The sequence below is a fragment of the Lissotriton vulgaris genome, unplaced genomic scaffold, assembly GCF_964263255.1.
Source record: "Lissotriton vulgaris unplaced genomic scaffold, aLisVul1.2 SCAFFOLD_686, whole genome shotgun sequence".
NCBI classification, from domain to species: domain Eukaryota; kingdom Metazoa; phylum Chordata; class Amphibia; order Caudata; family Salamandridae; genus Lissotriton; species Lissotriton vulgaris.
Genome location: NW_028249207.1, coordinates 915,273 through 930,359, shown reverse-complemented (window position 1 = coordinate 930,359; position 15,087 = coordinate 915,273). Strand labels below are relative to the sequence as shown.

Here is a 15,087-nt window from a genome sequence, read left to right as displayed (position 1 = left end):
AACCTAGGGGTCTTGAGTATGAGGAAGAAAGAGGAACCTCTATTTAGGGGTAACGATATCTGTCGAGTATACCGAATACCGAGGCGATCTTGCTGCTAAATTAAGCATTAAAACAATGCACACAGAACCAAATAGTGTTTGTGGGTGAAACAAATCAATGTTGGATTCCCATCAAAGTCTTGTTGTGATCAATACTATCATCTGGTCATCTTTCGGGATGGTGTGTCTCTAGATCATTGAGACGTTTCTACCAGACCTCGGTCGGAGTTGGGTTCCGACCCACAATCACTCCAGGACCATGTAGACATTGATGTGTGATGGGAACCGGTGCAGTGTAAAACCAAAAAGAATGTGTTGGAGTAGTGAGTTTAAGATAGGACAGAGGACAAAAAGAGAAACTTTAATAGAAATTGGCCTCTTTGTAATTAAAACCAGGAACAGTGCATGAAAAGACAGTTTCAAACAAATAACTGTATAGGGACCAACATGTTTCAGCCTTAAGGGCAATACCCTAGGCTTTCTTCAGGGCCTCTGTTCTTTAATTTTTAATGCTACTGCATGTGCTATTCGAAAAGAATGTGATTTACTTTTAAGAAGTAGTGATTAAGTTATACAAAAAAGGATATGTATGACCGGAAACTAATTACTCTTTTCTCCCTGTCAATCCAACATGTCTCACACCTGAAACAACAAAACACTATATGAAGAAAACTGTGTAAAAGTTTGATGCTATTCACCAATAGTAGTTAAGAAGTAAATTATCACTCACCCGGATTGTCCGAAGACCAGACCTCACCTCTCCTGGACCAGGCTCAGGAATTTGGAGGCCCCGCTCTTAAGGTGTGAGGAAAGTAGTGGCTTAACATAAACCTGGGAACTATCATTACTGCCCTTTATAGTTTAGCTATATAACCACCAAATATTTCCCTCACATCCTTGAGTAACCCAATTAACCTCTCATCAGTGCCAAAAGGCTCACCCTATGGGGAAGACACCAAAAGTTACTATATTACAGAAAAGAAAAATTTGGAAAAGTTGGAGCGCAATCTCCAATCTAAGTTTCAGGGGTATAGATGTAAATAACCCAAGGATAATATTATGACTAAGTTCTAGAAAAAGTCTAAGTCCCAACCAAAGGGACTCACATCTGGTAGAACTAGAAAAAACAGCAAGAAAGAACCTTGCCTACCTGTCCGTCGTTGCCTCTGGCGGATCCTGAGTCAGGGGGAGGCAAGGACTGGACCACTCTTAGTGCTTTAAATAGTGGCTACTTAGGCATATGGTCCAATAGTGTCTCTGAACAGGAAGGACCATTAGCGAATGCCAGTAGATAGAAAACACCAATTGCCAGCTCCCAAAATAGTATTCAAATTTGACATACTAGATAGAAAACAATAGCCTGCCTTTGGCCTGGTGGTACAACCAAATTCCTCTGCGAGCGTAATCTTGCGATGTTTCACGAACTACTAAGTGACATCACTCTTCATAGTTCTGTAGTTCTATGCCCAAAGAAAATAAGGGTAAAGACTAGTAATGAAGTTCAAGTTACAACCTTGTACTACCTTAGATTATCCTGCTCAACAGTTTAAAGGCGGCTCGTAAATGTATACAGTTATCGGAAGAGCATCGCGTTGCTGTTGCGAGCGTAATCTCGCGAGACTCTGAGAACTACCGAATGACATCACCATTCGTCACTCGGTAGTTCTAATGCCTGAGTTCAAAAGTCCTTAAGTGATACTAGGCGTCGATGAAACAGGAGGATCGTCATGTTCCCCTTTGTCAAAATTCCTAACAGCATGATCGTCTTATCAGATCAATTGTATGGTTTCGAGGGCGCCGGGGGACTCAAATGTTTTAACTGTTGACGCGGTCTCGCGATATTTAACCGAACTACAGAAGGACGTCAGAAAACGTCAGCTAGTAGTCCGTGAGACCTAGAAATCAAGAAAAATGTAATCTTGATGGTGAGTGTATTAGTACACATTATAATGAAAACCTCAAGTTACACCCTTGTACTGCCTAAGATTATCCCACTCAACAGTACAGTTATCGGAGTAGCATCATGTTACTATTGCGAGCGTACTTCTTTATAGGGAAGTCTTGTAAGAACAAAAGACAATGAAAACCTTAGTAATTCACCTTCAAAAACGAGATAGTACAAGAGAACCCAGCATATCAGTGTTGGTCTAGATCTATGCTACCCTCTTGAAAACAATAAACCACCCATAGATACTGGTATATGTCTGGAAAAAGGGGGGGTATGTATTCAGAAACGGACTACCTCTTCTTTAAATATTCCATTGCTTATGGAGTGTACCCGAATTTCTCAGTGGATATATCAGAGGCTAGTCCAGGGTATTCCGTCATTGAGGCCGCGGCTGTCACTCATCAGCTTGTATATACATTTCTACTCTTTGGTGAACAGAAACTTGGATACATCCCCTATGTATGAGGGTATGAAAGGTTTTTCCAAAACAATCCACTTGAAGTCTGACTCGCTGTGATTACGTTCAATGTAGTGTTAATTTTTTTTCCATTTAAACATTAAACATTTTTATGATAATCATTATTATGAATTAGTAAAATATAGATTAGGTTAAATATATTGGTGATTTTTGGAGAACGATGCCCTTTAAATATATTGTTATGCTCATCAATTGATAGAATCAATAGATCCACTTTTTATGTGTGGTGTTGAAGTCTGTGGTGTGATGTTACCTGACTGAGTGGGAATGGATGCAGGGCCTGACTACACCAGGCCCTGTAGTAAAACTCACACTAAGCATGGCCAAATGCCATACGCAGAATTAGGTTGGCATTGCATATGGCAATAAAACATTACTTCATGTTTAAAAACACAACTATAAATTAACTGAAAAAAACACAGGTTAAAGTAAAGTTATAATTCAGTATCATAATACTATATAACTTAGCATTTGAAAAACCATAGAAGCTTGTGCCCTCGCCATGCAAAGTTTTGTCCGCATTAATATCGTTGCTAATGTTGTAGTTATATTTCAATGATGTCACAACTGATGTAAATTACAGTTACCTTAGGGCACTACTAATAGTTCCCTGACATAACTATAACTGGTGTTTCAGTGGTTTGGTTAGTTTAAAACGGTATCTTTTCACTGACATTTTCATCTAACTATAACGTCCCATTAACCTTTGATTTTTTTTCAGTGAATATACATTTATATAACCTTGGCCAATATGTACAATTACATTTATCAACAGACATAGAATAGGCAAAACCCTTCGATACATCAGCCTCCTCTTCCAACAAGTCAATGCTGATAGCAGCTCACCTGCCAAACACCAAAGGCAGTAAACATTCAATGCAAGGTGCAGTGACAGGTACTTGTGACAATAGTGTTGTTGCCTTAAACAGGGGATACTAGCGAGAATAGGACACAAGATTTTCCACATAGCAAACAAATTCATAGTTGGAATGTGTCCCATTGTTGCATGATTCCTTCAGTGAATCCCGGCTTTTTATCCAACTGCACTTAACTTAATGCAATTTCAAGTCCTAGAATTCAATGTGACGACTGTTAAAAGGTCAGGACTGACAAAGTGAGACATTTGCCATGGAGGCACTTAGCCACTATGAATGTCTTCACAACAGAGTACAGAAAAGCAGTGGGCAGCATGGTTAAAGAATCAAGTTTCAGATGCTTTAGAATGCATGGCTATAAATGTATCTGCTGAAATTCGAAATGTAAAAGATTTAACAAAGTACTATGCTGTTGGGAAGGTTGCCCACTGTTATAATATTCAGTAAGGTGTAGGTGAATGAGCCCCAACCAACGTCTATAAATGAGTTTATTAAAACATTTGAATATAGCAATCTTACTAGTTTTAATGCATGAATAGTCCCTTAACCAGACAGAGCCCCAACAGAGCAAATGTGAGAGGTAATGAGATGTGGGTAAAAGTGCATTACACAGCCTTTCTATGCCAAGAACCCACTGCCAATGGTAAAAGACTACATCCTCTGTTACAAGGCATATTTAATTTAAAGAAGTAATGCAATCAGTGCAACAAAAAAATGTTTTTAAAAGTGGATTAACAGTTTTTGTCTTTTATGGGAGTTAACAGCTGAACAAACACTGATAAGCACTGATTTCAAAGGGTTTGGAAAACACTGAGAAAAAAACACAAAATCACTGAAAACTGGACAGTTTGATTATAGGTATCAAATCAGCACAGAATCTTAGAGAGGTATAAACGAAATGCACAGACATTTAGTATATTGTATATAGCTAATTCTAAGCATCATAACAAGATATACCAGTTATGTTAGGACATCCAAAAGAATAGCATGAAATACTAGCAAATATATGCCTTCATATTTTCCTAGTGTGACTTTGACTTCAGTCTGGTCTTATTTTTGTCATGCCACATTGCATTGTCACTAATGTCGATCCGTCAAAATACTTTATTTCGATCACACAGATCAACAAAGTAGAAAAATATGTCAATTTCCAAAGTGTAACATAGATTAAAAAAACAGACTGGCTGTTATAAAACAGATACAATTATTAACCCCTTGGGTGCTTATGACAGAACCACGCCGTCATGAGTCATGGGCGGCTTTCGCCCATAACAGCGTGGTTCCGTCATGCCGCTGCCGGTCCCCTGTGCGGGCGAATTAATGAGCGGGAGGGGTCATGATGGAACCGCGCCGCCATGAGCACACGCCGCCCGCGACTCATGAAGGCGTGGAGCCGCCATGAGCACCAAAGCGCCGCGCTCACCGCCTAGCCCCCACTCCCCCCGCAGTGGAATTCTTGGCGCAGGGAAGGGTTTAAGGCAAAGTAGAAACAGTTCATAAGCTAAACATATTTACGATTTGCAAAACACTTCACTGGTTTAATCTCTATTGTATTGCTCAGGAGGTGGCTACCACATTTTATAGGCACTTGGAGCGCCTTATCATCAAGGTTGCCATGAGAAACTTTGCCACACCGAAAACATGGGACCTGGATATACTAGTACTCAAAGTGCTAATGTCTATCAACTTACTTGTTTAATAGCAGTTCCCAGGTGGTCCAATTGATCGTTCACCATCTGTAATTCTTTCCTCATATCCCTCTCACTGTCAGATAGAACTGGGAGCTGGGAATGAAAGCTACGCAACACTTTTTTCATCCTTTTAGAAAAGATAAAGAATGAATGTTTACAAAATAAAATGAGGAAGCACTCAATATAAAGCAGGGTTCTCTAAAGTCGGTCCTGGAAGGCAAGATCCATTTCAGCAGCATGTCCCCATTTAGATAACCGTAGTTATCTTTAAAATCTGGCATGGATCCGGCCCTCAACGACCAACTTTGAAGAACCCCGATATACAGGGATGCAAAAGAAAAATGTAACCACTTCTCAGTTACTATATGAAATGCCAGCATTCATAAACTTTACAGGAAATCATTTTGTAAAGGAAAATTAAAGAAATAAATATTAACTAGCGGATCATGAGGCAGATGGGGACTACCTGATAGCAAATTAAAACCATAAAGTACCAGTCAGACTCATGCAAGGAGTGCACTGGGGCCAAAAGAGTTTACCTTTTAGTTACCTATTTTTTGCATCTGTGTTCTAAGGCAGCAGATCTGAATCCACACACAGCTTCTCTTTACAGATTCCTGTGGCTTTACTACTGAAAGTAACCACACACACCCTCATTCCTTTTTAGATGGGGACCATGATAAAAGCGCCTGTTCAACGGGCTTTAGTCCTTTGTTTGCAATGCATGGATTTGTCTCAGTAGGCAGTTGGTTTGTGCTGGTGAGGCACCTTTCAGTCATTTAGGTGGTCACACACCCTAGCTTTGAAGTTAAAGTTAGTAGGTAGGGTAAAGTTCAAATTCAACTGTTGCTTAGCTCCGATGAACGCCTATATGAAGGTGAGCAGAGATCCTGGCTATCTGCCTTTGCCTATGATTATATTGAACACAAAACGGAAGTCAGGCTACTCAGGTGTGAGTCAGGCTCTCATCAATGATACTTAAGCTCATGTTTTTCAAAAATGTAATTAAGAACAAGTTAAATATTAACATACTGCAGCTGGACCTTGCTGCTTCAAGGTATACTTCCAGCTGATTTACTTCATGTGAGATGCATTAATGAAATGTAAAAAGGGTTCGTTTGGAATGTTAACACCAAGGCCAGAGCTACAGTGTGACATGGCTGTCTCTCTGTACAAGTACTGGATTTTGCGCTCACATGTAGGTAGCAAAATCTATTCTGTGGGCCGCATGATTATGTGATTCATACACCACTTGCAAGGTTTGGGTGTATTTTAAGGCTGTCTTTAAAAAAGAAGTTACATATGCCAAGTTAAATCACAGCAAATCATTTCACATATTTACACAAAGTAGTGGTTCCAGGGACTATTCACAGATAAAGATATTATGTTGAAACGTCAAAGTGGGTACAAACTGGCTGCAGTTTTTAGGTCTGGTGTGGCAGCACAGCTATCGCTAGACTTTGTTATCAATAGAAAACTAGTTTTCAGAAGCACAAATGAGAGCGTCTCAGGCTATGGACAAATGTGTTTTTCATAAATACAGTATTTGATTGGTCAGAACCTGTGTGCTTCCACTGAAAAATTGTGCTTGTGTTGCACTTTTTTCCTTGTGGGTAAGCTTATGCTCAATACAGCAGGTCTGTGTTAGTTCAAGTTAGTGTTAGTCAAGGCTGTGGCCTGATCGGTTTATGAAAAGTTATGATAAAAGAAGAAGACCTTACATATTTATTTGTAAAAAGCATATGTCAAAATCACAGGCATTTCATGGTAATTATTATTACTCTGTATTCAAGCCTGCAGATATGTACTGTTACATGGAATCTCAGATTACCGTAGTAAGCAAGTGTTTGGTTGTTGGCCACCCCCTCCGAGAAACCATGGAGATAAGAGATTTACACTGTGATAATTCTGGATAGGCCGCAAGGACAGGTAATATTTTGATTTGTCAAATGTACGTTTGTATACATTTTTAATTTTACAACTGTTTGACTGATGTTTGTCTTGTGGGAAAGTGTATACTCAATACAGTAGACCTAAGTTGCATATATTGACAAGCAATCCATAAAGGCCACAGAACTGATTGGTTCAATATAAGTTAAGTCTGATGCCATAAATCTGATATGTGTATTATGAAACATTTTGGCAAAAGCAGTAGGCATTTATTAAAGCCAATAGGCCTTTTAGGTAGGGCTGTTATTGCACTGTGTAAAGCCTGAAGGAATGTATTTTCTTCCATAAAATCTCATAGATTTTCTTCGTAGGCAAGGATTCTGGTGCCAATTACAATCTCTGCAAACCCTAGGAAAGCGGTTCTTAACCAGTGGTTCGGGGACCTATGATGCCTACTCAAGGGGTCCACGACTGCTTAGAAAATGAAATATTACCAAAGTAATAAAGTAAATAAAAGAACCAAGCGGTGACAGATTTTTAAAACATTCTGTAAATATGAAGGAATTTGAAATAGTCGAATCTTACGTGTGTGCAGATTGGACGGCCCCGGCCATCCTCGGTATGGAAGGGGTTAAATAAAATATATCAACATTTGTGTATTTGTTTGCTGTATATGTTTGTTTAGGGATTTTGGTGTATTATTCTGTAGTTCAAATCTTCAAAATTGGCTAGTGGGGGTTGCTGAATTACAATAGCGACTCAGTTGGGAGCCTGTACTTTGGTAAAGACTAAGCAGGTGTCCACGATTCACGGGCCGGGAGGGAGGAGTGGGGGGTGGAGGGGTTGCAATCTCTTTGAAAGACCTGATCGGCTTCACTGTGTGCCAGGAGTTTGTAATTGGAATAAAAATTACAATGCATACATATATATATATATAAATACATAGAAGAGCTTTGGGTCAGGCCTCCTCTCCATTGGCTCTTTTAGCCTGTGGCTGACGGTATTTGATCACATGTGCAACTCCCTTAAAATCGATGGGACTGTGCTTCAGCTCCAGGGCTGGAGGGGCAGGTCTATAGTTTTCTATTTTCTCCTTTTATATGTCTCTTTTCTTTACGGACCATCTTTTTATTTTCATTTTAGAGTACACTCCAATTCCCCAGACCACTTGTTTCCTGCTAATTTCATCTACACCACAAGTAAACCTTAGTCCGCCAGTAGGGTATCCCAATCTTCATCCCTAAATTGCGTGTGAAGACCTGATTACCACAAGGCATGCAGTCCTGTGTATGTGGGTGAAGAAAAGCACGAGTTCAGCAATGTGACCTCTCAGGGGTATATGCAAACCCAGTTCTTAATGCTGCTCCACATTGTCATGATCCGTGACACCACAAGGGGCCAGCATCTGCTGGGTCACTAAAGAAAGTAGTCATTGTGGGACCGAATGTTATGTGGGCATGAGGTTAAGGTGTAGTCTCTCGCTTGTGGGTGCAAGAGTCTACAAAGGTCAAAGAGCGCATGATCCTGCATGGAGTCTCATTGGGCATGCCTAGCCCCATCAATGTGCGTGTATGGCCTGCCTGATCTGTCCAAGAAAGAGACAAGTGTAACACTCCTGTCCCCTCCAATGATAACTCTAAAGGTTCCAAATGCGGTCAGCAACCTAACAATCTTAGAAAGAAACCCATACTTAGATGTCTGTAGGGCAGAAAGAGGTAACAATTACAGGCGCCCCCGGCATTGAGACCTTGGAAAACACACAGCTACCACCAGTGTCCAACCAACTTTGGAGGCTTCTATAAGAGAGGTGTTGTGTAGAAGTACAGCAACGCCCTGTTTCCTAAGTGGGTCATCCCCCTCCTTCAACAATTGTGATGTGGGGGAGATGCTCGCGTGGTGGACCCAGCCCACCTTGCCACTCCGTAACTTATCCCTCTCTGCCAAGGTCTGGTGAGTTTCTTGACGGAGGGCGATGTCAGATTTGTGTTGGCCCAAAAGGGTGATTTCAAACTCCTTGCACACAGATACATAGCAATAGACAACATAGGCCCACCTACCTGAACAGACTCAAACTCCCACCAACTCTTCTGACACCTCGGCTCAATGTACTAACACTAACACACTTTCGCTGCATACACAAAAAGAGAGGAGGAGGTCGGGCCTTCTCCTACATCTCTCCGACAGTACATCAGAGCCTCCTCCTCACTTCTTGACTTCTATAAGAAACTGAAGACTTTGCTTTTCAAATAAATCTCCTGGGAGACAGCTGTGCACCCATCTGCGAAGCACTATACAAATATGCATAACATTTCCACATACGCTCGAGGCACAGGCATACTTATAAAATCAGGAGTAGATTACTGTCCTCTAGGGCAACTGCAAGACACGCGAGGCAGATATAATATCATGTGGGGTAGACTCGTTGGGAATATGGTCACATTGGTATGCTGTTATGCACCAAACGTTGATGACTCTGGGTTCTTCGCCAATCTCTGGGGCCGCATTTTAGAAATCGGATCCATGCACATAATCTTGAGTGGAGCTTTAATTTGACACTTGAACCTACGTTAGATCGATATCTCATACATACTCACATCTTCAGGCGTCTAAGCTTCTTTCAGATATAATGGTAGACAATCAACTGTTCGATGCATGGAGATTCCTTCACCCAACGAACAAGGAGGGCTTCTTTGTCTCCATGTGCATTCTAGCTGGTCAAGAATTGTTCTCTCGCTTCTCTCATCCGGTCTCAACACGTGGCTCAAAGGGGTGTCACACTTGGCTCGGACCTTATCTGACAACTCTCCGGTGCTAATGAAGCTCTACCCGCCAGGCAATGCCTCCCCATATCGATCGTGGAGACTATTGCCCTCGGCTCTATTAGACAGAGCGTTCTGCGAAGAAATATGACAGGAGATCGAAGAGTTCTTCCCAATTAACATTGACTGCATAGTAGAGACGGCATTTGTGTGGGAAAGCTTTAAAGTCATGATGAGGGGGCTGTGCATGGCCAAGAGTGGGGGAGATTCTCAAATAAATAAGTTCGAAACGGATATCAAAAGGACGAAAAAGGCAATTGCAACCTCTCTTGATCGACATCTCACTGCAAGACTTAAGGAGCGCCTCATAGAATACACCGAAGAAGCAGAACGTGAATCCAAATTTTGCTCGAAATAGAAAGAGGCTCGAGTGTATGGGGAGGGTGAGTGGCCAGGCAGGGCACTTGTTGAGGCTATTAGGGCCCCTAGGTTTGCCAACCATGTACTGGACATATTGGATGAAGAGGGTATTCGGCACACAGACACCAGAGAGATCCTCAAAACATTTTCTAACCATTATTCATCCCTTTATCGCTCTCGGGAACACAAAACACCTGACATAGTGTCTTTGCAGACACTGCACTGGGCTGGATAAATGACTCTTGCAGAGAATTTCTATCTGCAAAGTTTGAGGAAGACTAAATATGTGCTGCCATAATGGGGTTGCGATCGGGCAAGGCAATAGGGCCCGATGGACTGCATGTAGATTTCTCCAAAAGCTATATTGACCTGCTGGCCCCTATACTCAAGCAAGTTTTTGAGGAGGCTTTGGAGAAGGGTACTCTCCCCTTATCAATGCGCCAGGCCAAGAATATATCACTGCTCAAGCCAGGCAAAGCGGCCAATAACTGCGATGCATACAGGCAGTTGTCGCTAATTAACTGCTACACCAAAACCTTGCCACGGTCATAGCCAACAGGCTATCCCTACTGATGGATTTCAAAAGAGAGGGTACCCCACTTTCGCCAGGGAACAGGGTAAAACGACAGCAAGTCAGAGGGAAATCCCTGGAGTGCGCTAATTGACTTCACATACCAATATAGATACACTTATACATTTAAATGGCAGAAACCTATAGTTTACTGTGCTATAGGGAATACATAATAATTTCCACAGAGAAATAAAGTTGTTTACAATCTATTTTTAATAAAAGCCATACATCTGAACAGCTTAAAATACAAGACAATTAAAATTTCAAAGAAATATTCTTTGAAAAGTAAAAATACTTGAAATCAATATCTCTCATGCAAAATTAGACAATACAGCAGTTAAAATTTCAGGACAATGGGAAAACATATATATGACATTTCAGCAGTTCATAAACGATCAACAATGAAATACGAAATAAACACTACAAAGTGACGAACCCCTAGTATAACTGTGGCTCCTAGATGTCTTTGCCACTATTGATCTATAGATCCAAGGGCCTATTATTACATTAGCTTCTGTAGACAACTGTGACAGTAATACATGTACATCCAGTGTTTACTGGGCCCTAGTTGGATTCTTTATATCTGAGAAATGCGTCGACGCGTTTCGGTGCAGTACATTTAATTCTGTGGCACCTTCTTCAGGACTTCTTTGGTAGGGGTTTCTTGTTTCAAAGAGTCTTGGTTTTTACTTTCTCCCCACTGACTGTGGTAGAGGATCCAAGCTGGGGCCTGTGTAGCGTTTCAGTGGATTTCTGCAGTCTCTTGCTACTACGCCCTTTCTCTTTTTAAAGAAGCTCCTCGTATTGGGATGTCTTTTTCCGTCTTGTCAGTCCTTTTGGCAGTATAAACTTGTATATCTTGTAGTATTTTAAAACTTTCCTTGAACGGGCATAGGAGAACAGGATTCCTCCCGGGAACTGGATATGTTCTCGGTCTCGCCGGAGCCGCGTCTCTGCCTCGTTCAAATCACTCTCAAGAAGGTGCCACAGAATTAAATGTACTGCACCGAAACGCGTCGACGCATTTCTCAGATATAAAGAATCCAACTAGGGCCCAGTAAACACTGGATGTACATGTATTACTGTCACAGTTGTCTACAGAAGCTAATGTAATAATAGGCCCTTGGATCTATAGATCAATAGTGGCAAAGACATCTAGGAGCCACAGTTATACTAGGGGTTCGTCACTTTGTAGTGTTTATTTCGTATTTCATTGTTGATCGTTTATGAACTGCTGAAATGTCATATATATGTTTTCCCATTGTCCTGAAATTTTAACTGCTGTATTGTCTAATTTTGCATGAGAGATATTGATTTCAAGTATTTTTACTTTTCAAAGAATATTTCTTTGAAATTTTAATTGTCTTGTATTTTAAGCTGTTCAGATGTATGGCTTTGATTAAAAATAGATTGTAAACGACTTTATTTCTCTGTGGAAATTATTATGTATTCCCTATAGCACAGTAAACTATAGGTTTCTGCCATTTAAATGTATAAGTGTATCTATATTGGTATGTGAAGTCAATTAGCGCACTCCAGGGATTTCCCTTTGACTTGCTATCCCTACTGATGGACAGACTGGTCCTTCCCGGCCAGGCTGACTTTGTACCGGAAGGACCACCTCGCACAATTTTAGGATCACTTTTGCGCTACTACACGACATTGAACCTGATGAATCTGCTGTGGGAATCTTCTTAGACGTTACAAAAGCTATTAAAAGTTATTAAACACCAAGCCCGTGGCAATAGTACAGGTCAACAGGCTATATTCGGACCCGAACGCCATTACGAGGGGCACGCGGCAGGGGGTGCCCGTTATCCCCACTACTTTTTGCTCTATCGAACCCTTAGCTGCCAAAATTAGGCAGCACTATAGGGAATATGCTATTCCATACTCTTCTCCTCAAATACGGATATCGCTCTATGGCTGACTCATTCTTGCACGACCCCAGCTTCGGCCTCAATCCGATACTTTGGGAGTTCATAAGATTTGGTGATTTATCGGGAATTAAACTAAATTGGGCTAAATCCCTGATATTTCCACTCACTTCTAAAAAGGCATGTTTTGCCCTGGACTTCCCGCTATGTTGGTGCGATCAGGAAATCAAGTACTTGGGGGTTGTCATTACCAGGGACAGAGAAGCAACTCTCCAAACCAACTATGGCACAACAATTGAAACTATCCGCTCCTGGATAGATAGATCGATAGATGGATAACACAACCGCTGTCCTTGGCTGGGAGAGTGGCATTAACGAAAATGTATATCCTTCCCAAGCTACTTTATGGAATATGCTACTTACCAGTATGCATCTGTTCTTGGCATGAAGGGCTGCTGACATTCATATCTGTGCATAGATCGCCGCCTAGTGTTGGGTCCGGATGATTGCACATTGTTGTCCTGGAAGAGTCTTCGAAGTATCACGAGATAGGTGGCTCCTCCCCTGGACTACAGTGCGCATGGGCATCCTCTCCATCCCCAGATTGTTTTTCGCCATTGTGGCAGAGATGGAGTGTAATATTGAAAATGATGACCATGCCTGAAAATGCTTCTGAGAGCTGCAGCTGCGACAGGCACCGGGGAGGAGGGTGGGCGATATGAATGTCAGCAGCCCTTCATGCCAAGAACAGATGCATACTGGTAAGTAGCATATTCCGTTCGAGGCATGAGGGCTGCTGAATTCATATCTGTGCATAGAATAAATAGCAGTCCCCTCCTTACTGGCGGGTGCCCGTGCCAGCTGCAGCAGTCTGAAAGAGAGTTCTGAGAACAGCCTGACCTACAGCAGCTTGCTGTTTGGAGTGTACATCTACGCAGTAGTGTTTGGTAAATGTATGTATGGTGGTCCATGTGGCTGCTCTACATATGTCCTCTAGAGGAATATTACCCACGAACGCCATGGAAGCCCCTAACTTGCGTGTGGAATGCGCTCTTGGGGGAACTGTTAATGTGCGCTTAGCTTTTTGATAACAGATCTGGATACATTTAACAATCCACCTGGCTATACCTGACTTTGAGATAGGGTTGCCTTTATGTTGTGGAGAGAATGCAATGAAGAGTTGTTTAGTCTTCCGAAAGTCTTTTGTCCTGTCAATGTAATACAGGAGAGCTCTTCTGACATCTAAGGTGTGCAGTGCTCTGTCTGCCACCGAATCTGGATTAGGGAAGAAAACTGGCAGTTCTATATTTTGGTTAAGGTGGAACTGCGAAACCACCTTTGGCAGGAATTTAGGGTTGGTGCGAAGCACCACTCTATTTGCATGAATTTGCAGGTAAGGTTCCTGAATCGTGAGAGCTTGCAGTTCACTGACCCTTCGCAGCGATGTAATAGCTACTAGGAAGGCCACCTTCCAGGTGAGGAACTGTATTTCACAGGAATGGAGCGGCTCAAAGGGCGGCCCCATGAGTCGAGTGAGAACGACATTTAAGTTCCAGACAGGTGAAGGGGGGTGTCTAGGAGGGATCACCCTTTTAAGTCCTTCTAGGAAGGCTTTAATGGCTGGTACCCTGAAAACTGAAAGGTGCTGCCTGTTCTGTAGGTAAGCGGCTATGGCCGCGAGATGGATCCTGAAGGAACTGTACGCCAGGTTGCATTGGTACAGATGCAATAAGTAACAGATGATGTTTTGTGTAGACGCGTCCAACGGATCAATGTTGTTGTTGGAGCAGTAAATAACGAACCGCTTCCATTTGGCTGCATAGCAGGCCCTGGTAGTCGGTCGTCTTGCCTCCTTGATGATGTGCATGCATTCTGGAGGCAAATTAAGGTACCCAAACTCTATGACCTCAGGAGCCAAATCGCAAGGTTCAACTGATTGGGATCTGGGTGCTGAATGTCGCCATTGCTCTGCGTGAGGAGGTTGGGAGTGAGGCGCAGCCGCTGGTGAGGCACCACTGAAAGTTCCAGGAACGTGGTGTACCAAGCCTGTCGTGCCCATGTTGGAGCAACCAGGATGAGTGTCATTGAGTGTTGTCGCAGTTTGCGCGCCACCAGAGGTATGAGGGGGGCTGGCGGAAAAGCGTACGCAAATCTGCCTGACCAGTTCATCCATATCGCATTGCCCTGAGACTGCGGGTGTGAGAACCTGGCGGCGAAGTTTGGGCATTTTGCGTTCTCGCTTGTGGCGAAGAGGTCGATGTCCGGATGACCCCACTGTTGGAAGTACGGGCGGAGAACAGACGGGTGGATCTCCCACTCGTGCATTTGATGACTGTGCCTGCTGAGCAGGTCCGCCATCTGGTTGTCGACACCCGGGAGATGCTCCGCCAAGAGGAAGATGTTCCGTTGAATGGCCCACTTCCATATGCTCTGGGCTAGGTGAGACAGCTGCGGGGAGTGCGTGCCTCCCTGCTTCTGGATGTAATACATGGCGGTCATGTTGTCCGTCCGGACTAACACGACCTTGCTGCACAGGTGC

General features: G+C 42.6%; 1 protein-coding gene across 1 annotated transcript in view; it reads right to left on the bottom strand.

Annotated features, from left to right (window-relative positions):
- Window positions 1–675: 675 nt before the first annotated feature.
- The window catches only part of NUP88 (nucleoporin 88), a 188,574-nt gene continuing 174,162 nt past the window's right edge, over window positions 676–15,087 (bottom strand). The window contains exons 15-16 of the mRNA XM_086950279.1: window positions 5,032–5,158; window positions 676–681 (exon numbers count right to left, since the gene is read on the bottom strand). Coding sequence (XP_086806405.1) covers window positions 676–681; window positions 5,032–5,158 — 133 coding nt within the window. The remainder of the gene's footprint in view (window positions 682–5,031; window positions 5,159–15,087) is intronic.